The sequence below is a fragment of the Papaver somniferum genome, chromosome 11, assembly GCF_003573695.1.
Source record: "Papaver somniferum cultivar HN1 chromosome 11, ASM357369v1, whole genome shotgun sequence".
NCBI classification, from domain to species: Eukaryota; Viridiplantae; Streptophyta; class Magnoliopsida; order Ranunculales; family Papaveraceae; genus Papaver; species Papaver somniferum.
In genome coordinates, this window is record NC_039368.1 from 105657281 (window position 1) to 105678305 (window position 21025).

Below are 21025 nucleotides of genomic sequence, written 5' to 3' on the forward strand. Positions count from 1 at the left end.
ACTCTCTATTTCTATAAGTTGCACAAGGAAAATTTACAAGCATATCATGAGAGCAAATTTGGTTCATGACATCATCACAAGCAAAACTCAGAAGCAAAAATCACTAAAGAACACTAACATTATATCATCACAAACGATTGAAAGTTTAATTAGTAACATTATATTATCACAAACGATTGAAAGAACACCGACATATACTCAAGATAATTGAAAGATTAATACCTGATAATATAGGATCTTCTTAAGGTTTTCTCTTTCTTCCTTTCATCATGGTAGATAAATAATGGTTCAAAACTGAATCTGCAGTTGTTCTTCTTCTCTGATATGTAAATTTTTTTGAATCAACACGAATCAACAACAGGAATCAAAATTAATCAGTAACAACAGGAATCAACAAATATTCAAAGATTAAACAGGAAGATTGATCGAAAACCTACCTTTATTTTTTTTTCTCCTGATGTTTGTTTTGAGTATGATAGATTGATTTTTATGATTCTGAATTTGATTTTGGTTTTCGGTTTGATCTGGAAACAAAATTCTCTGCACTTCTTTGAAGGTTTCCGACCGGTAGTTTTCTCAGGTGGGATTCAGTTTCTCTCTCTTGAAATGAAAATTAATGTGTTTGATTGAAAGAAAACCTAGGTTAGATAGTTATATAGTGAAGGTTATTCTGATCATTTCGACCGAATTAAAATTTATTTTTAATTCAGGGTCTAGTTTTAAAACTCTTTTAACTAAGGGCTCCATTTTATAGGTTATCCATGGGTTGGGCCTTAGCCTAATTTTCCCAAGCCAAAAACCTTAATTATCCAAGGGGCCCGAAGGTCCCGGAACTTTTAGAGAAAATAAAGGGCAGAGAAAACCTCTAAATATCCGCCTCGGCTACCATGTGGTCGGGCCACATATATTTTGTACGTGGCCCTTTTTTATTTTTTGACATCTATTTAACTAAAAAACTTGCCGTTCCAAATCTTTTTTAATTGTTTTACTTTTTAAGAAAAAGTAGGAAGTTGAAAAATGAAAAAAAGATAAACAGTTAGGTAATAAAACTTTTTTTTTTTTGTAAGTTAAGTGCATTCAAAAGAACTAACTTAGGGAGTTAGTAACCCTTACATCATGGTAAGAGATACATCAAATGTAGGAGTGTAGGTTTCCATCCTAACATTAGATTTATCTACTTCAAGAGCATCCTTAATACAAGACGGAGGTGTACTTCTCCAATTCAAAATATGACTAAAAGATTTGGCTTCCTTGGCAAAGGTATCGGCTACATTATTTGCAGTTCTAGGGGAATTAAAAAAAACCTAAAAAGTTCTGACAAAGATTAAATTCACTCTTGACTTCTTCCATTATGGCTTGATCCTGCCATTCAATTCCTGACTCTTTCACATTCAGATAGTCAAAGAGGTTTTTGGAGTCTCCTTCTACCAAAAAGTTGGCCAGTCCTTTTTCAACTTCCCATTTTACTCCATGCAGCATACCTATTGCTTCCCTTTCTTCAGCGGTAGAAGCTGTGAATAGTCCTGCTCGTCCTTGCTCAAAGTCACCAGCAGCATTCCTGAGAATAAAGAAAAACCTGCAGACATAGTCATAGAATTCCAGGCTGCATCTATATTGATTTTCAATTATGTTTTCATAGGAGGGGACCAAGTCGGAGAAGTCAAGTTGCCAGTGTTCACCTGAGTGACAGGATGGTTACCTTTAAACCAAAAGTCTAAGAATCTTTGTATTTCTAGACTTAATTGAGCACTGGATTGTTGAGTTTTTTCAAAAACTCTATTGCATCTCTCTTTCCAAATAAACCAAGCTTTTGTTAAAATTAGTTCTATAGAGATAGTTGGGTTTAGTTTTCCCAACCAATGCTTGCAAATATCTAAGAAGGTTGTAGTGCTACTAAAACAAGGTTCTACAGGGTTTGGTCCTGCAGCCCAAACAGTTTTAGCATAGGGGCAAAAAATCAAAAGATGCTCTACAGATTCCACTTCATTGCAACCAAAAGAACATTTAGGATGAACATCCTCCATAAATTTGGATAATTGTAAATTTGTGGAGAGTGCACTTTGTAAGCATTTCCAGGTAAAGATTTTTATTCTGTCAGATATATTTAGACTCCATAGCTTTTTCCAGAAGGAGTCAGGTTGTCCTAAATTATAATGATTCACAGTTTTCTCATTAAGTTTATTGTACATGGACTTGACAGTAAAGATACCAGACTTAGTAAGAAGCCATCTTAGATTGTCAAGTTTTCCTCTCGATATTCTGGTATTGATGATCTTTTCATCAATGTGATTAGGGAACGTTTCCAAAATTAAAGTAGAATTCCACTTCTCTGTGATTGGATCTATAAGATCTTTCACAAGTGTTAAATGGGTGTTTATGGTTGTTTTCCATCTACTGAGGTTGTTTTCCAAGTTAGGGATCCATTTATCATCCCAAATATTAGTGTTATTACCATCTCCTATTTCCCAAATACTATTTTGTTCCACTAATTTGATACCTTTACTTATGCACCTCCAAATCCATGAACTAGTTGTTGGTTTTTTTTCCTTGAAGGGTGAAACATTCCTAAAATATCTAGGTTTTAACTGAGATACCCATAATACTTTTGGTTCTGTTAAGAGTCTCCAAGCAAGTTTAGTTATCATAGCCAGGTTAAATTTATGAGCATTTCTTAGACCTAACCCTCCCTTGTGTTTGGTTTTACATAGACAAGAATAGGATCTAGGGTAGTATCCCTTATAGTCTGTTTCTTTACCCCACCAAAAATCTCTCTGTAAGGCATCTATTTTATTTGTAATTTTCTTAGGTAGTATAAAACATCTCATTTGATAGCTGGCTATACTTGCTAAAGTTGCCTTATTTAGGACAAGTTTACTTGTTTGAGCAAGAATTTTGCCCATCCGGATTTTTATTTTGTTCTCCATCTTAGTAACTAAACCATCAAAAAGTTTTATTTTTGCCTTGATAATGAAGAGTGGAGTTCCTAAATAGGAGTCTAGAGGGTTAATTTTTTTTTTTAAGAGTTTACTTCTCATTCTTTGATGTTTAGGTTGAACTTTTTTACTGAAGAATATCCCTGATTTTTCAAAATTAATGAGCTGACCAGATTCTTTGCCAAAGGATTCAATAAGAGCAAGAATGTTGTGACATTCCCTTAAGTATGCTCTAATGTAGGCAATCATCAGCAAAAAAAAGATGGGAAATAGAACTATTCTTAGGAGTTATTTTGATACCATTTACTAACTTCTCCTCCTCCCCTGCTATAAGCATTCTGGAGAAGATCTCCAAACAAATGATGAATATGTAAGGAGATAGGGGATCTCCTTGCCTGAGTCCTCTAGAAGGTTTGAAATATTCACCTGGACTTCCATTGAGTAAGACAACAATAGAAGAGGTAGAAATACATTGGTGAATGAGATTGCAAAAGTTATTATCAAAACCAAAAGCTTTCATTGAGGAAATCAAGAAATTCCAATCAATCCTGTCAAAAGCCTTGGACATATCAATCTTTATGCCCATTCCAGCATGTTTAACCTTCTTTTTCTTAAAGGAATGAATTATCTCCTGAGCAATGATGATATTTTCAGAGATTTGCCTTTTAGATAGGAAGGCAGCTTGGAATGGGGAGATTAAAGCATTGAGAAGAGGCTTCATCCTATTTGATAATATCTTAGCTATAATTTTATATATAATGTTAGAAAGTCCAATTGGTCAAAAGCCACTTGGATCTTTAGGGTGCCTACTTTTAGGAATTAAGAATAAAAGTGTTTTATTGAATTCAGGGTGTAGCACACCTGTTTGAAAAAAACTTTGAATAGAAGAGGCAACTTGTTCATCCACAGTTTCACAATTTAGTTTACAAAAACTGATTGGGAATCCATCTGGACCAGTAGATTTGTTTGGTTTTAATTTTTTTATTACTTGCCAGATTTCCTCTACAGAAGGAATAAAATTGAGTGTTACACTCTCTTCAGGGGAGATGAAAGGGACAATGTTCTGAAAGAGTAAAGGGTTATAGGATGGAGGATAAGAAGGGGCAGAGAAAAGATGTGAGAAGTATTTCTTCAAAGTTTCTTGAATTTCTTCTCTTTTAAAGGATACTTCATTATCTTTTCTCTTAAGGCATTCAATATTGTTCCACTTTCTTCTTTTCAGAGTTTTGGTGTGAAAGAATTTAGTGTTTTTCTCACCCAAATGAACAAGGTTGTCTCTAGATTGTTGTTTTGCTATGGCTTCTTGGGTTGCATAGAGATTTTCTAGTTGAGAAAGTTTATCTTTAATCTTGTCTTCCTTTTGGTAGAAAAAATTGGAATTGTTTAATTTGTCTATTTGGGTCAGTAATTGTTTGATTTTCTTAGAAGGTAGGCCAAAAATGTGTTTTCTCCAGTAATCTAGGTTGGTTTGAACAGTCTTGAGATTCAAGATCAGAGAATTTGTACAATTCTCTTTTATGATATGATTCCAAGACTCTTTGATAGTTTGAACACAAGAGTTCTCCTTTTTCCAAGTATCATAGAACTTAAAAGTATGGGGTGTCTTAGTATAGGTAGTTTCTAGGTTCAAAGCTATTGGGAAATGATCAGAACCTGCAACAACAAGATGTGTCAATTCAGCATTTTGGAATTTATTATTCCATTTTATGTTGGCTACAGCTCTGTCAAGTATTTCTTGTATATTAGCATTCTTTTCTCTATGGTTATTCTAGGTGTACTCATAACCATTGAAACCTAAGTCAGTGAGACCAGCTTTGTCTAGAATATTTTGATAGTATTCACTATCAGATTTCTTGAAAGGTAATCCCCCTATTTTATCTTCCTGACTAAATATCATATTAAGGTCTCCAAGTAAAACCCATGGCAATGAGTTAATATCTACTTGGTTGGCTATGTCAGAGAGGAAATCCCAAGAAACATTTCTGTTGAAGGGATATGGACTTCCATAAAAGCAAGTTGGAATCCAAAGTTTTGATTCAGAACTAGTTTGTATCAGAATGTTAATCATATTTAGGTTCTATTGCACTATCTCAAAAAAAAACCATCTACCCAACCTATTGCTAATCCTCCAGCTAAACCTACAGGATCTACTATATGCGTGTTGGGGAACTCTTTAAGAATATTTTTGACTAGGTGTCTTTTAGATTTAGTTTCAGACAAAAAAAGAATTTCAGGTTTATCATTATTAATTAACCGGTTCAGGTGATTTTGTGTAAAAGGGTTACCACACCCTTGAACATTACATGCAATAATTTTCATATTGCAAACTAAGAGTAGAACTAATTTTCGAAGATTTTCAGTAATTTTTCACTAGGTGTCTCTAAGGCTAGTACACTATTCAAATTATGCTAGGGTTGAAAGTAGAAGTTAAATTTTATGCACAAATCGGAAAAAAATGCATTCATATAATTTAAAGGAGCAGCAACTAAGCAAGTAGGTAACGAATTAAATCATGGGAGAGGTATAGAATATATAAAAAAACTGAAATTCAGAGGTATTTAGGGTTACCTGATTTTCGACCTTAGGCACTGAAGGGGAATCTAGAAATAAGGGAATTGGTAAGTAGTCATCTGTTGCCTGATTCCGTTCTTTGAGATTGGATCCATATTGATTGACTGTATGCAAATTGTCAGAATTTGAAACCAAAATGCGAAGCTCCTCAGATGAGGAAGAGGATAAGAAATCCGGGACTGATAAAATAAAAGATGATTTGGGCTGAGTTAATGGAGATGCAATAGATGGGTGTAATGCAATTATGCTTGACCTAGATGACTTATTATGAGATACTATAGATGACGATGCAATGGATTCAATTGAGAGGGGAGGATAAAGATGTTCCTTTGCATCTTCAAAGGGAGGAGATGAGAATGACAGTCTGCGATTAACTTGAATTGGTTCTGGTTCAGGTCTAGAGATCTCCGGAATAGCTAAACTCTGTTGCAATCCAATATCTTGTTCCGGGCTGAGTTGAACCGGTCCCATAGAACTAATAACTCTACGAGTCTCTGAGTTACCCGATTCCTTAGGTTCAGAGCTTGAGCCATGCAGCGGTATAAAGTTTTTAGGCAAGTTAAACGGGAAACTTCTCTTTCCTAAGATTGAATTAGAGGCTAATGACATCTCTTCATCGTATGTTACTGGACCTAGAACTTTATAATCATGATTAGATACTGGTTGATTCATGAGAGGCTGCTCAACTGTTGGATGTTCTTCTATGTAAAGATCATATAAAGTTTCTCTATTTCCAGGGATAGCCAAAAACTTCTCCACTGATCCCATATTTCCATGAGCATCAACGTTATCATGTGGATTCCAAATTTGGATTGGGGTGTTATCTAAGACGAAAATATCATCAGCAGTCCCAGGTGAAGGCATGGAGATGTCATAAATATCTTCTAATGGTCTATGTTGAAGGATAACACACTGATTGATCTTATGTCCAAAACAGTTGCAGTGAGAGCAAAACTTGGAGGGTAGGTTGAGGTAGGAGAAATAGAGTTATCTGACAGGGTAATTAGCGACTCTAACAAGGAGTTTCTTAACTAATGGTTTTTCGATGTTTACCCAAACTAATGCTCTTGGTTAGCAATCAAAACTTGCTTTTTCAACTCTACTGACTATATCGATCCTACTGGATATCAGGCCAATGCGCTCACCAGCTCTATGCTCATGCTTTCTATTTGAAATGCAATCCCAAAGCGGGATTTCCTTAATAACTTCAGTAGATATTTGCATACCTGGGAAAACCGATCTTGCTGACATTACATTATCGTAAGGGTACTAGGGACCGTTCAAAGCAAACCATTTAAGGTCATCAGCGGTATGAAAAGTAATAATGAATAAATTTGGATCAACCTCTTTGATTTGAAATCCTATATTAATCCCCCAAAAGTGACGAAGGACACCTCTAATATCTTCAGTTTTATAGGTTTATGTTGAGAAAATTCTAGCTAAGGTGTTGTTATCTTTAATGCCAAAATCTCTCATTAACGCAGATGGAGTAGGTAGAATACCAACATTTGTGTAATTGGAATATCTCTGAGCTACAGAAATCCCGCTAAGATGCTTTTATAAGTTGTAATCACTCATATTGAGTAAGAAAGAGGATTAACTAAAACAAAAAAGAGAGAAGAAGTAAATTCGCATGAGATGAGAGTTAGAAGGTAGAAAATACTGAATAAGAGGAAAGCTAGATTTGCTCAAGAATATAAGTGTTGTCTGAAATATACCCACAAATTTGAATTCTCGATAATCGCAATAAAATATAAAGAATTGAGAAAATTAAGGATAAAACCTCGGCCAATCAAAAACCGACAGCAAAAGTCTAAAGGAAACTAGGTTTCAAAGAGCATTTACATCTTAGATGTGTGTCGCATATAGTAGTCCAAATTAGAGACAAGTATTACTCAGCAGTAATCAATGGCAGCATAAATTAAGAGTAAAGAAGAGAGTTTGACTAAACCACACGTTAGGCTAATAACATGGTATAGGAATGGTTGAATCAAGGCTATAAGGAGTCTAAAAGATTATTAGAGTCTAATGAGAAATAGGGATCCTAGGAAAAGAAATATCAAAAGATGATACTAGACAAGGGGGAAGTATAGGCATTAACTAGGTAAGCGGCTTAAGAAATGTCTATGATAGCCTGAATCCCATCAATGCATCGTTCCATTAATCAAAATTCACATAAAATACGAAGAACACAAGAAGATAAGGGGACTGAATAAGTTTTAATAAAACGTAAGAAATTGGCAATGGAATTAATGCGGAGGAATAACCAAGAAATTACCGAGTGTATAAATTCGCTCTCAGTTACCGGAAAAGCAACTCACAGATAAGAAATTTTCAAAGAAGAGAAAAAGAAAGAGATGGCGTGCAATCATTTTAGGATTCCTTTAGGTGCTCCCATATCATCTACTAAGGTGATACGCTGTCAAGAGGGACAACTGCATCGAATGCAATGTTACCGATGTGTTGTATGTCAACTGGAAGAATTCTTATATTTCGCTCAGGCACAGAGGTTGGCTCTATGTAATTTGAGCCCAGCAGAGAAAGAAAGACTGGGGAAACAAACTATCAAAGACTTACAAACTCGATTGGCTACCGGCGTTCCAGTTACATCTGCTTATTTCCTATCAGAGTATCCACCAGGCATGGATTATGCATACGTGCATGAAAAATCCGCTATCTATCAACAAGAGAGGTATGGGGGTCTAATTGAGGTGGACGAATCTGAAGAAGAGGACTAAAGGGACTAATATCAAAGATGCTAATGAAGAAGAAGGTGAAGAAGAAATTGTCTTACGCTTTTGTGTGTTAGGTTATCTAAGAGTTGTTGAATTCGTCTTTAAGTTTCTAGCTGTTTTATCTCAGTAATGTTATTAATGTTCCTTTCTATTTCTATATTAATCTTAAAAATATTAAAGTTTCTCTAAGCAGCGACTCACACATTCAAAGATGATTTAATCGAAATACTATCATAAATAAATCTATCGTAGTGTAAAAAGCTAAATAATCAGAATTCCTAGCTAAAGATAAATAAGAAAAGAAGGAACCCGAAAAGAAGAAGGATTTGAAAATCAATGCAAAAATATAGAGCTCCGAAATATCCTAATAATGCATAGTTTTAACATTGTATGTACTGATAATGCATGAGATGAGTAAGAGGATAAGAAACTAGATGAATGAATGCGATTGACTCAATGCAGGATGCATATGATGAATGAGGGTAAACATAAAATCGAATCTCTACTGACCATTATAAGAATATGAATAGAAACGGGACAACAATGGATGAGTATAATCCCTTTCCTAGATCCCCATCTGGCTTGGGGTCAAAAACCAGATGGGAAATCTACTCAGAAAATGGAATAGAGAGAATTGCAGAAAGAAAGAAGGAGAGAAAGTTAAAAAAATCTAGCTGTTAGAGGAGGAGAGACGACATTAGGTTATAAAACTGTTTACTGATTTTTCAAGTTTTTTCCTACTTTATGCGACGTGTCAGCATTTAAAAAAAGGTCAGATACTTCAAGTTTTTATATCGTAGCCGCACCACTAAAGGAATGGGCGAAACAACCCGGTAATAACATAAAATGTCGCATCTCAAAATGTTTCCGTTGCCGGGACTTGAACCCGGGTCTCTTGGGTGAGAGCCGAGTATCTAACCACCTAGACTACAACGGATAAGCTGGCAACATGATCATTTATAGGAAATACAATTCCACTGCCAAGTTATGTTCACACCCAGAAATTCCAGAAGACTAATCAGAAGATTCAGAACCGTCGAGGAAAAGACCAAGAGTCAAGATTCTTCCCCTCACAGAATTAGGAAACATTCTAGAGTCTTCTTTTCCGTTGGGTTAAAACCAAACCCGTATATAGAAAGTAATCTCAGCCGTATACGTATAGCATCCACTGAATCCAAGTCCTCTATATAAGCCCTGCTCCCTTCCCCACTTGTATTTGTTTTCTACGTTTAAGCAAAGGAAAAAAAAATCTATTTAATAGAATAGATTGAGAGAAACACCCTCCTTCGTGTGAAATTCTAGGGCTTCCTTTCTGAAGAAGAATTAGGGTTTCACTCACAATCATAAAATCGATCGATTATTCTGAACATTCAGCGTGTTTGAAATTCTTGGTATGTTTTTAATTTTCAAGGATCTGTTGATTTTGGGAAAAATTTCAAGATCTGTTGAATTCTGTAAATTTTTTTTTTTAAATTTTTTATTTTTGTTGATGGGTTCTTCTTTTTGTTGTTGATGCTGATTATTTAGATTAAAGATGTTTGGAAGAGCGCCCAAGAAAAGTGATAACACAAAGTACTATGAGGTACTTGGAGTACCAAAGACTGCTTCACCTGAAGATTTGAAGAAGGCTTACAGAAAGGCGGCCATTAAGAATCATCCTGATAAGGGTGGAGATCCAGAAAAGGTATTGTGTTTTTTCTATTAGATTATTCCTGATCTAGTAGGGAATCAATAACTTTCTTAATTACTGTAGATATAATTAAGAATTTCTCTTGGTTTTCCATTTTGAACGTATAGAGGTTGCAAAGGTCAGACCCTGTGTATGTTTTGTTTACTCGATTGTGTTGGTCGTGTCTATGCCCTTCATTTTAGACTATTATTTGGGCTGGGCAACTGAATTTTGAGATAGCTAGTAGATGCTTGAATGATTTAGGATGCCGGGTTTTCCCTGGTTGGTTTGTTGATTTGTGTATGTTTTAATTTGCTCTCTGGGGCAGTCAAAAAGGGGTATTTATTGAGCATTGTAATATTTCTCTCAATGCAGTTCAAGGAGTTGGCCCAGGCTTATGAGGTTTTGAGTGATCCAGAGAAACGTGAAATTTATGATCAGTATGGTGAGGATGCGCTCAAGGAAGGAATGGGAGGAGGTGGTGGTGGCCACGACCCCTTTGACATCTTCTCATCTTTCTTTGGAGGAGGAAGCCCATTTGGAGGTAGGTGGAGATATCATTTTCTAATGGGTTAATGTTTTTACTAAATTTATTTATGAAAGTGAAAGGTATTCATGATGTTTGGAATTTGTTTACCGTTAGGTGGTGGCAGCAGCAGAGGAAGGAGGCAGAGGAGGGGAGAAGATGTTATGCATTCTCTTAAGGTGTCCCTGGAGGATCTTTACAGTGGAACATCAAAGAAATTGTCCCTCTCTCGCAATGCCATCTGCTCCAAGTGCACTGGGTAAGTTTTGTTAGACTGGTGCTTTCCATTGCTAGTTTAAGGATACTTTGCTTAGCTGGCTTCTGTCTGCTGTAATCTTATTCTTTACTCTTTTGTATTCCAGAAAGGGTTCAAAATCTGGTGCTTCAATGAAATGTTCTGGTTGCCAAGGTTCTGGCATGAAAGTTTCTATCAGGCACCTAGGTCCCTCTATGATCCAGCAGATGCAACATCCTTGTAATGAGTGTAAGGGTACTGGAGAGACCATCAGCGATAAGGATCGCTGCCCTCAATGCAAAGGTGAGAAGGTTGTCCAGGAGAAGAAGGTGTTGGAAGTGCATGTTGAGAAGGGAATGCAGAATGGACAGAAGATTACCTTCCCTGGAGAGGCCGATGAAGCGGTACATAGTAGACTGTTTACTGGGATGTGTTAGCTTTTGTGTTTGGCTTTACAAATTTACTGATTATGTCTTCTTTTGTGTTGCAGCCAGAAACTGTCACTGGGGATATAGTTTTTGTCTTGGCTCAGAAAGATCATCCCAAGTTTAAGCGAAAGGGTGATGATTTGTTTGTGGAGCACACATTGTCCCTGACTGAAGCCCTCTGTGGATTTCAGTTTGCACTGACCCATCTTGATGGTAGGCAGCTCCTCATCAAGACCAACCCTGGGGAAGTAGTTAAGCCTGGTAAGCCAGTCTATGCCATGTAGTATTTTGATTAAGTTTGCTAGTGATCATTTAGGAGGCGGATTTTCTTATACTTGTGCTGATGCTGTGCAGATTCATTCAAGGCAGTAAATGATGAAGGGATGCCCATGTATCAGAGACCATTCATGAGGGGTAAATTATATATCCACTTCACTGTTGATTTTCCAGACTCCTTGACTGCTGAGCAGTGCAAAGCCTTGGAAGGAGTGCTCCCTCCGAGAACATCATCGCAATTGACGGACATGGAAGTTGATGAGTGCGAGGAGACCACTCTTCATGATGTGAACATTGAGGAAGAAATGAGGAGGAAACAAGCTCAAGCTCAGGAGGCATATGATGAAGATGATGACATGCATGCTGGCGGTGCTCAAAGGGTTCAGTGTGCCCAGCAGTAAGCCCAGTGAAGAAGAAATAACAATTGAAAACAGCATTCTAGTAGTATCCAATATGTATGTTGGAAACTATGATTTGTAACTATGCAAACTTGTCTGGAGTGTTTTTGGCACCTTTTTGTCTTCCAACAGTTTTTCCTTTACTTTTTTAATATGAAATCAGAGTTTTGGATGGGTTCTTTCTCTTAAATAATGTGGTCGCCCGTTTTCATAGGAGCAGTCAAGACTTGTCCAGCACTGTTTGCATGGATTTGATTGTAAAGCCCGTATTATATTACATAGCAACATAAGCTAACATACTATGTTTAAATGAAACATCTGCATCTGCTGTATGATAAACATGTTCCCATTCTTTTTAGCACAAAGCTGGGAATCATGTGCCCGTTCTTGCAAGACTTCACTACAAACTAATGGTGGGTTTGTTCTTAATTCAGGATTTTGAGGATTTATAATCTCATGGGATTATAAATTCTGGGATTCATATAATATCCCCTCAATGATTTTGCTTTAAAGTCCATATGCTGTTTGGTATTACCTTTGGAATCCTAAATCTAGGAATCGTGTGCCCATTCTTGCAAGACTTGACTGCTGCCTATTCTCGCAAGACTTACAGTACAAATTAATGGTGGGTTTGTTTATAGAATTCAGGATTTTGAGGACTTATAATTCCATGAGATTACAAATTCTGGGATTCATGTAAAATCACCTCATGTGTTTGCTAACTCAGATTTAAAGTTAAAAAAGTGGATCTATAAATCTCTTGATAAGTTTCCCAGTAAATCTGAGGGGATCGGACTTCATATGGAGGATTTGCTGGAAAACCGATTCACATGGGAAACATGATTCTGGGAATTTGGACAACTAAACATGCCGGAGGAAACATAATTCCATTAAATTCCATGGACACAAATTCAAACTTCATAATTCTACATCCCGACCCATCATAAGTGATACAATTACAAATCACACGCATGGGAATCAAGGTAAAGGTCTCGCATGCTTATCCTTCAGGAAGGGTCCTTAGGTTAGAGCAGTTCCTATGCACTCAACAAATTAAAGGATTTGTTCATTTTGATCCCATTATGGACTCAACAAACATGAAAAACGGATGAACAAACCAACAAATTTGTTAGTTTGTTGAGTGAAATGGAAGAACATATGCGCGCTCGATGGAAGGCCGGGCGATTATGGCACAACCGTTGGCGTTGAGCCAGAAACGCGCGAACCATCATCAATCGCTGGCGGATTTTCTTCCACCGCCCGCGGCTATTCCTCACACGCCCAGTACAATTCCTGATTCCCAACTATTACTTTAATATATTTTTATTCACTTTATCCTATTTTATCTCACTTCATCCTATCACCTAAATATTATATTTTATGTTTTATCTTAATCCTATAAAATATTTTGTATTGAAAACAAATATTAGTGGGGCCCTGGAAAACCAAATTTGTTCATTTTGCTCTAGTTTTTCATAGTGGAAAACACAGTTTGTTTATCCACGTGGCTCAACAATTTTTGTTTTGTTCATTGCCATAGGAACTTCCCTTAGAGTTCAGAAAATAAGGGATCCTCTGATTAGTCCACGACCTTTTGGAACGAGAACTGATTTAGACTGCCAGATAACATCCCAGGGGTGATTGTTTAGATGAGTTCAAGCGGTGACTATTATTATTAACTTTTTAAATTGCTATACATGTCCTACGTGATGATATACACAAGGAAGAAAAAAAAAAAGACAAGACTCTTCTTGTAGTAGTTTTGTACACTTGTTCTTTAGTAAAAATTCTTTGGCTTCAAACAAAAAAATAAAAAGGACAATACACTTAAGGAGGAAGCAATTACAGGAGGAACCAATTAAATTAGGGAACATCAATAAATTTTTTTCGCTTAGATCCTTGAGTTTTTTTCGCCTCTGCGACCCTAAACAGAGAAAAGACAACACTCTTCTTGTAATAGTTTTATACACTTGTTCTTTAGTAAAAACTCTTTGGCTTCAAACAAAAAGATAAAAAGGGCAATACATTTAAGGAGAAAGCAATTACAGGAGGAACCAATTAAAGTACGGAACATCACAATAAGTTTTTTTTCGCTTAGATCCTTGTGTTTTATTCGCTTCCGCAACCCTAAACAGAAAGGAAAAAAAAACAGAAAGTGATATAAGTTTTCGTTTCAATGGGAGATTATGTTACTAAAGAAGAGCTCACAAAATCGATAGAACCAACTAATAAAAGGTTAGAAATGCTAGAAAAGAAATTTTATGACTTTTTACTCTTCAAGAAACATATGAAGATTAGAGACGAAGACTATGATGCTGGAAATTTTGAAGATAAATTTGTACATGAGAAATAAAACATTGTTTTGTACATGATACTCATATTCCTGAAGAGATTTTGCAACAATTGGAAAAAAAAATGAAAGTTTTCTCAACACCCTTAGTAAGAAGATTGCAAGTCTTAAGTTTGATAGCGATGATGATGATAATCTTGAAGATGAATTAGAGAAGGGTTGGACAGAAGATAGACGTCAATAATCGGGTGAAAAACCTTATGGGTCCTTACCAGAATATAAACTAAAGGATGATATTACAAATTTAAACAAATTGAAGATTTGTTAGATTGGTTTATGAAGTCGAAGTTTTTTTTTGAGTTTATGGAAGTACCAGATCATTCCAAGTTTAAGATTATAGCTTACAAACTCAAAGGAGGTGCTGCTGTTTGGTGGGAAAAGCTATGTGAGGATCGTTTCAAGTATGATAAACTACCAATTAGGAAAGAATGAGAGGCTCTTAAGGGATAAATTTCTAACAAGATATTACAAACAACAATTATTTGTGAAACTACAAGCTTGTCAACAAAGCGCAAGATTGGTAGAAGATTATGTATCTGAGTTCTACAGTTTGGTTGCGTGTAATCAGCTTAATGAAATTGAAGAACAACTCGTGGCTAGATTTATTGAAGGATTGAACAGATTGATTCAGGAATGTCTCAATTTTTTTTCACTATGGTAGAATCCATATAGCAAGCCATCAAGGTAGAGCGTCGGAATTTTCGTTCTCAAAAGGGACAACCTAGACAGAGTAATCGCTTTCAAGGTAATTACATAACCTTTACTTTATTCAAAAATTATTACAATGAAAGTCCTTATTCTTAAGATGGCGTCTCATATCATTCTTCTCGAAAACTACATCAAACACCCAATTTTTCTAATACTCAGTCACATATGCTAAAGAATAACTCTCCAATTCTTCATAGTCCTGTTGAAATTCAATCCATACAACCACCACAGACTTTTACTTCTTGTCCAAGCAACAACTCTAATTCTCGTTTTGCCAATAAAGGACAAACAACTTTCCCACCTCAATCCAAACCTCAGAACCCTTATGTCAAGTTTAGGGGAGACAAGTGTAACAAATGTCAACAACATGGACATACCTCTTCTGAGTGCCGAAAATTCCATGGGTTAGTTAATGATGGTCAAGAAGAGGCGCATAAGTATAGTGGGTTGATTAATGAAGATTCACATGATTTCGAGAAATCTAAGATGATGTAGAGAATAATGAGGATTAACAAGAGGTTCATGAGATTTACAATAAACATTATTTAGGAGTGATTCGACCTTTGTTCCTTTCTCAACCTTCTTATTCACACATGAACAATATTTTCAGAACAAGGTGTTTAATGAACGGAAAGGCTTGTGATTTGATAATGGATAGTGAAAGCATGGATAATTATATTTCAGCTGATGTAATTCAGAAGTTAGGATTACCAATTACCTCGCATCCTCATCCTTATTCAGTTGGTTTAGTTAATAGTTCTTCTTCTCAAAAAATTACCCACCAATGTCTTGTCAAATTTTCTTTCACTGGGTATGAGGACTCAGTCTTGTGTGACGTGATTAACATGACTGCTACATATTTACTTCTTGGAAGACCATGGCAATATGATATGTGTACTGTTCACAATTTTTTTGAGAACACATATACTTTCTACAAGGAGGGCAAGAAGAAAAGTTTATTTCCTTCTAAGTCTACATCCATTTACAGGGATACTGGATGGCGGAGAAGCAGAGGCAGAGAGAGGCCGAAGCGGAGGAGAGGGAGGCTCGGTTTAATAGAGCACCACCTATTCCTGCCGCTACTGCTACGGCTGCCATTTCAGGTGCACCTGAGACCACTGATACAACACTGGAAAGATATGTACCTAGATTCAGGGTTGCATCTGGGGTTGCTGAAGTCATGACAACATCTGGGGATGCTGCGGTTACACCCCTTGAATATGATCGAAGAAGTTCAAGACAAGAAGATCAACGTCATCAAAAAATAGGTGGCGTACTGATCGAACTGATGATTGTAGTCCATCAACAGCATCTGGGAGCACTTATCGAACTGATGATCATAATGTGGTATATCATAATGTAAAAACAACTTAGATGGATGCAATATGGAGATTGCATGGGATGCGAAGTTTTATTTTATATATATTATATGTATAACAAATCAACATTACAAAAAATAAAAATGTCAAGAATTGAATAAAATAGAAGTTTTTTTCCTGAAATATACATAAAATGTGATGTATTGTACCGTATTGTGTAATATTTTCTTCATATTATGACGTACTTTCTCCGCTTGTCGTACTATATTGTGGAACAAGTTTAATTTATTTGGTTTGCATGTTGTGCCGCGTTGATTGCATAATCATCAGGCAAAACATAGCGTACTAAGCTAATGTGTTGTGCCCGAACCGTGTCAGACCACATGTTGTGATGTACTCGAATTTAAACATGATGCATTGTACAGTAAACGTGCTGGCACACCATATTTATACATCTACGGTAACACCTTAAGATATTTAGTATCAACTTCAATTTTGATTAGCAATTAATTACTATACAAGGTAAAAATTGTTATTTTAACTTAAATTTAAGAGGTGCAAGATTATTTTATTTTCTTATGGCTCTAAGCTTCCATATCCATATCGGTCGCTTATCAATCCTTTCGTACGTCTTTACAAAAATATTCAACCATCATATCAATCAAGCATTACACATAACAGTCGTACATTAAAAAATACCACGAAAACTCAATTTTATAAACAGTTAAACTACCTTTTTTTTTTCTTAATTCAGCCAAACAAACATAAAAAATAGGATCTTATTCTATTCTCTACCAGCATTGCCAACACCAACCCACCACCACCAACTAGGAATACCACCGGCCAGCAATACCATTGCAAACCAACGCCACCATTACCAGCATCACCATAATCGCCACCACCACAACTATCATCGACGCCACTACCATTATTATCGCCAACTACACCACCATCGCCATCCACTACCACCAACATCATCTCCACCATACCACCTTCACTAACCAGCACCACCATCACCATCGGCACCACAACCAACATTGCCAACAATCAACTTCATAGCAACTACTACTATCATCACTATTCACTACCACCGACCAGAAACACCATCACCAACCATCACTACTATCATTATCAAAGACACCACCACCAACATACACCACATCAACCAGCAAGACTACCACCAAAAACATGTCATTTTCACCGGCGAAATTGACTTCAGCGACAAAAAAATTTTGAAACCAAATTGGTTTCAACATTGTTTAGTTTAACTATAATTTGATAAACCAAACTTGATTTCAACACAATTCTATCATTTCACCAACACAACATTGATTTCGACGATGATGATGCATTATTATTTTCTGGTGATAATACATCTGCGGGAGATGTTATTGGTGGAAAATATGGAAGCTATGTTGTATTAGGCGCTAGGCGAGGTGAGGCGCCAGACCTAGCGCCTAGCGCCCAGACGCCTGGGGGACCATTGATACGATTTATCGCTTGCCCATGGAGAAAGAGTAGTAGATGATTCAGGTACTAAATGAAACAATCTTACCGATGTGCGCATATTTTCCAAACAACTCAATCATGAATAAACCATCAATTCTACAAGTTCATCACTACTTAGATTTATGGGTTCTGAATAACATTTGCGAATGTTGATGTTGGTTTTTAGTTCAAGGCTAAAATTGTAAAACCGGTATTTAATGCGATGTCACCCTGTAAGGGGTAAAGCCATTTGAAAAGTGACGAGTGCAAAAAAACCTCCTCGCTCATTGAGCAATTCAATGTATATGAAATTTACTCAGAATGGTGCGCGTAGTAGCAATCCCAAATATTCTGTGATTTCTATTCTATACCAACATTATTAATTAATGCATGATCTGCCTAATATTTTCCGTGCTATGTTCTCAGCCGAACTCTCATCATTGACATGACATGAAGATTAAGTGTTCACTCTTAGCAGAGTAGCATGAATCTCCCGAAGTGCCAGTATTGATATCTGCATGAAAATACCCACACAAGCTACGTCACTCCCTGACAAAGAGAATCTCGTATCGACGTACTTTTAATTAAATATAGCTCGATCGAACACTATTAAATTCCTTAAGGAAAATATAGACGGTCAATATCAGTCTCAGAAACGATCCCGACCACACAATTTGGCCGCACGTTTCAGCAAGCCTAGACTACTTCTGGTAGAACGAGGAAATCACCATATTGACCGCCGGCGGTCCCACTAGTGCTCCGACCGTCCAGACTTTGTCTAACCCCTTCCAGCGTTGTCAAACGCCAAACCTAAATAGGGTGGTTGCGCTGAATAAAAGAAGCTCGAACGATCTAGACTGTTTAAAACATTCTTAGAAAGTATCACGACCGTCCAACTTCGCCAGCCTGGTTGGACGGCTTGGATATTTCTATGAGTGATTAAGGAAGTGCCAGCATGCACATCGGCGGCCCAGCATCCCCCCCACTCGATCGGTCTGTTCGCGGCAATTCCGTAAGGCAATGAATTTTTTGCCCAAACTATGGCAGACGGGATGCTTTTAAAACCCTAAGTTGGTTCGCGGAAGTATATTAGTGTCCTAAATCGATCACGACCATCCAACTTAGACAGCCAGTTTGGATGGCTTAGATCATGTTCTGGACAATCAAGGAGGTACGCATGAGTCCACCACTAGCCCAACGTTATCCTTGTTCGATCGACTTACCCATGAGAAGTCAATGATGCATCAAATTGCTCGATCAAACTAGAGAAGTCGTGGATGTTTCAAAACCCTAATTGGGTTTACGGCAACACACTTCTGTCGTAAATTGATTACAACCATCCATCTTCACCAGCCTAAACGGGCGGTGTAGATCTAGATTCAAGTGGTCCCAAAGGTGTTAATGTGACCACCATCGACCCACCTTTACACGTGACCGGCCGACCTGTGAAAACCAGGACTCGATGCCTCGAAGAGCACGCCCAAAGGGTGGTGGGTCACATGGTTTTCAAACCCTAAATTGCATTAACGACAATATGCAACTGCCGTAAATCATCTCATCCATCCAACTTTGCATGCATAGTTGGATGATGTAGATTTATTTCCATCAAACCCGCAAAGCAGCATGACAATCACCAGTCACCTCTCTTCCACGGAGAGCGATCGACTAGATAATGGCTCTCCCATGCGGCCTTCAAACGATCACCCTAAGGAGGTCGTACATGCTGCTATTTTAAGACGTTCAATCCGCGACTTATTCAATCAAGCTTTAAAACAACGATACTTCATGCATATCGATTGTCTTGAGCTGCTTGCCTAAAAGCGATGTATTACATGCATCGAACACATGCGATATTTTATGAATATCGACTCCGTAAACAACTTAGTTGTTTCACTTAATAACAATGTATGCTATTCTTTGCGGAAACTTAGTTGTTTCACTTAGTTGTTAAAGTCCACTATAACTGAAACCCATACAACTCAATATAAATACATGCCTCAATAACCTAAGATGGTTAACTGAGAGCTTCCGTAATTGTCCATGGTATCTAGATCTAGAACGATCTCTCAGAAACCCTAGCCTCAAAATTCTTTTCTTTTCTTTTCTTTTCTTTTCTTTTCTTTTCCTTTCTTTTCTTTTCTTTTCTTCTTGTTCTTTAAAACCCTAGCCTGCTCTTTTCTTTTCTTTCACCGTGTCAACTGCTTCAACTCAAGACTCTTCTACTGTTTCAATTATGTCACATAATACTGAAACTCCAATTATTGCCGCTTCTCAATCAATCGGTGTTGGCTCTTTCATGACCTCATCGTTTCTTCCTTCTTCAACCAAAATAGTTCTCTTAGAAAGAACCAATTATATCCTCTTGGAATCTCAAATAACGCCTATTCTAAAATATCATCGTCTCTATAAATATCTTGATGATTCATATGAAACACCAGCTCAAGAACTTGTTGATGCCGTAACTGAAGAAAAATCTCCTAATCCAGCTTATGAAGAATGGGAAGTCATCGACCAAACCATTATGTCTTGGATCAACTGCTCTCTAACTGAAACTATGAAATCAGAATGTGCTCGACGAGGCAATTCTCGCGTTGTATGAAAATATATTCCCTCCACCTATGCTACTATCAATACATCCAGAATATTACAACTCAAGGCAAGCTTATCTACCATTCAAAAAGGTAACTCTTCTATCTCTGAGTATATTCTCCAGATCAAGGAAATCTCTGACTCCTTAGCTGCTGTTCTACAACCTGTATATGATCTTGAACTTGTCTCCACAACTTTGCGTGGATTGGGAGCTGATTATACAAGTATTTATACAACTGTCATTGCTAGAACCTCTCGACCAACCTTTACTGAACATCATGCCCTTCTTCTCCATCATGAGTCTCATCTGCAATATCTTCGAGGTCTTGAAACTTCGGCATCTGACTTGCAAAACTCAAATGCTTTCTTTGCTGGTTCTCAATATAGTGGTCTTGGCCAATCTTCAAATCATGTTCGTGGCTCCTTTAATGGTCGTGGAAATTGGAACTCAACTGGTAATGGTCGTGGTCGTACCAACTGGAATACTAATGTTCGTCCAAATTGGAATTCAAATGGTCGTGGAAATTGAAAAATGGTAACTGGAATAATGGTGGTTCGAACAATGGTTACTCCAACAATAATTGGTCCAATACTCGTAGTCGTCGAAACAATGGAGGTCCTCAATTCAACAACAACTATTCTACTGGATCTTTTGGTCATTCTTATGGCAATGGTCGTGGTAACAATTCACCCTCAGTTCTTGGCTCACCACCCTCATCCTCTATTATGTGTCAATGGTGTGAAAACACTGGTCATACGGCTCTAAATTGCAATCGCCTCACGCAAGATCAGACCTTCTC

At 37.1% G+C, this 21025-nt stretch overlaps 2 protein-coding genes and 1 non-coding gene across 3 annotated transcripts; 2 read left to right on the forward strand and 1 right to left on the reverse strand.

Annotated features, from left to right (window-relative positions):
- Nucleotides 1-9104: 9104 nt before the first annotated feature.
- Nucleotides 9105-9176, reverse strand: TRNAE-CUC. The gene has a single exon. It is a non-coding gene; the product is annotated as a tRNA-Glu (tRNA).
- Nucleotides 9177-9451: 275 nt separating this feature from the next.
- On the forward strand, nt 9452-11961 carry LOC113321822 (dnaJ protein homolog). Its single transcript, XM_026569745.1, has 7 exons — nt 9452-9630; nt 9767-9923; nt 10284-10452; nt 10552-10693; nt 10797-11073; nt 11160-11358; nt 11452-11961. Exons 2-7 carry the CDS (start codon nt 9774-9776, stop codon nt 11772-11774), a joined length of 1260 nt encoding a protein of 419 aa, XP_026425530.1. The 5' UTR covers nt 9452-9630; nt 9767-9773; the 3' UTR covers nt 11775-11961.
- Nucleotides 11962-19869: 7908 nt separating this feature from the next.
- LOC113324865 lies at nt 19870-20754 on the forward strand. The gene is made up of 2 exons (XM_026573148.1): nt 19870-20229; nt 20350-20754. Exons 1-2 carry the CDS (start codon nt 19870-19872, stop codon nt 20752-20754), a joined length of 765 nt encoding a protein of 254 aa, XP_026428933.1.
- The last annotated feature ends 271 nt before the right edge of the window (nt 20755-21025 follow it).

Coding starts and splice junctions, on each gene's coding strand:
- LOC113324865 (XM_026573148.1), top strand. CDS start 19,870: ATGTCACATAATACTGAAACTCCAATTATTGCCGCTTCTCAATCAATC. Junction 20,230..20,349: donor GACGAGGCAATTCTCGCGTT/GTATGAAAATAT, acceptor TATATTCTCCAG/ATCAAGGAAATCTCTGACTC.
- LOC113321822 (XM_026569745.1), top strand. CDS start 9,774: ATGTTTGGAAGAGCGCCCAAGAAAAGTGATAACACAAAGTACTATGAG. Junction 11,074..11,159: donor CTGGAGAGGCCGATGAAGCG/GTACATAGTAGA, acceptor TTTGTGTTGCAG/CCAGAAACTGTCACTGGGGA. Junction 11,359..11,451: donor TGGGGAAGTAGTTAAGCCTG/GTAAGCCAGTCT, acceptor GATGCTGTGCAG/ATTCATTCAAGGCAGTAAAT.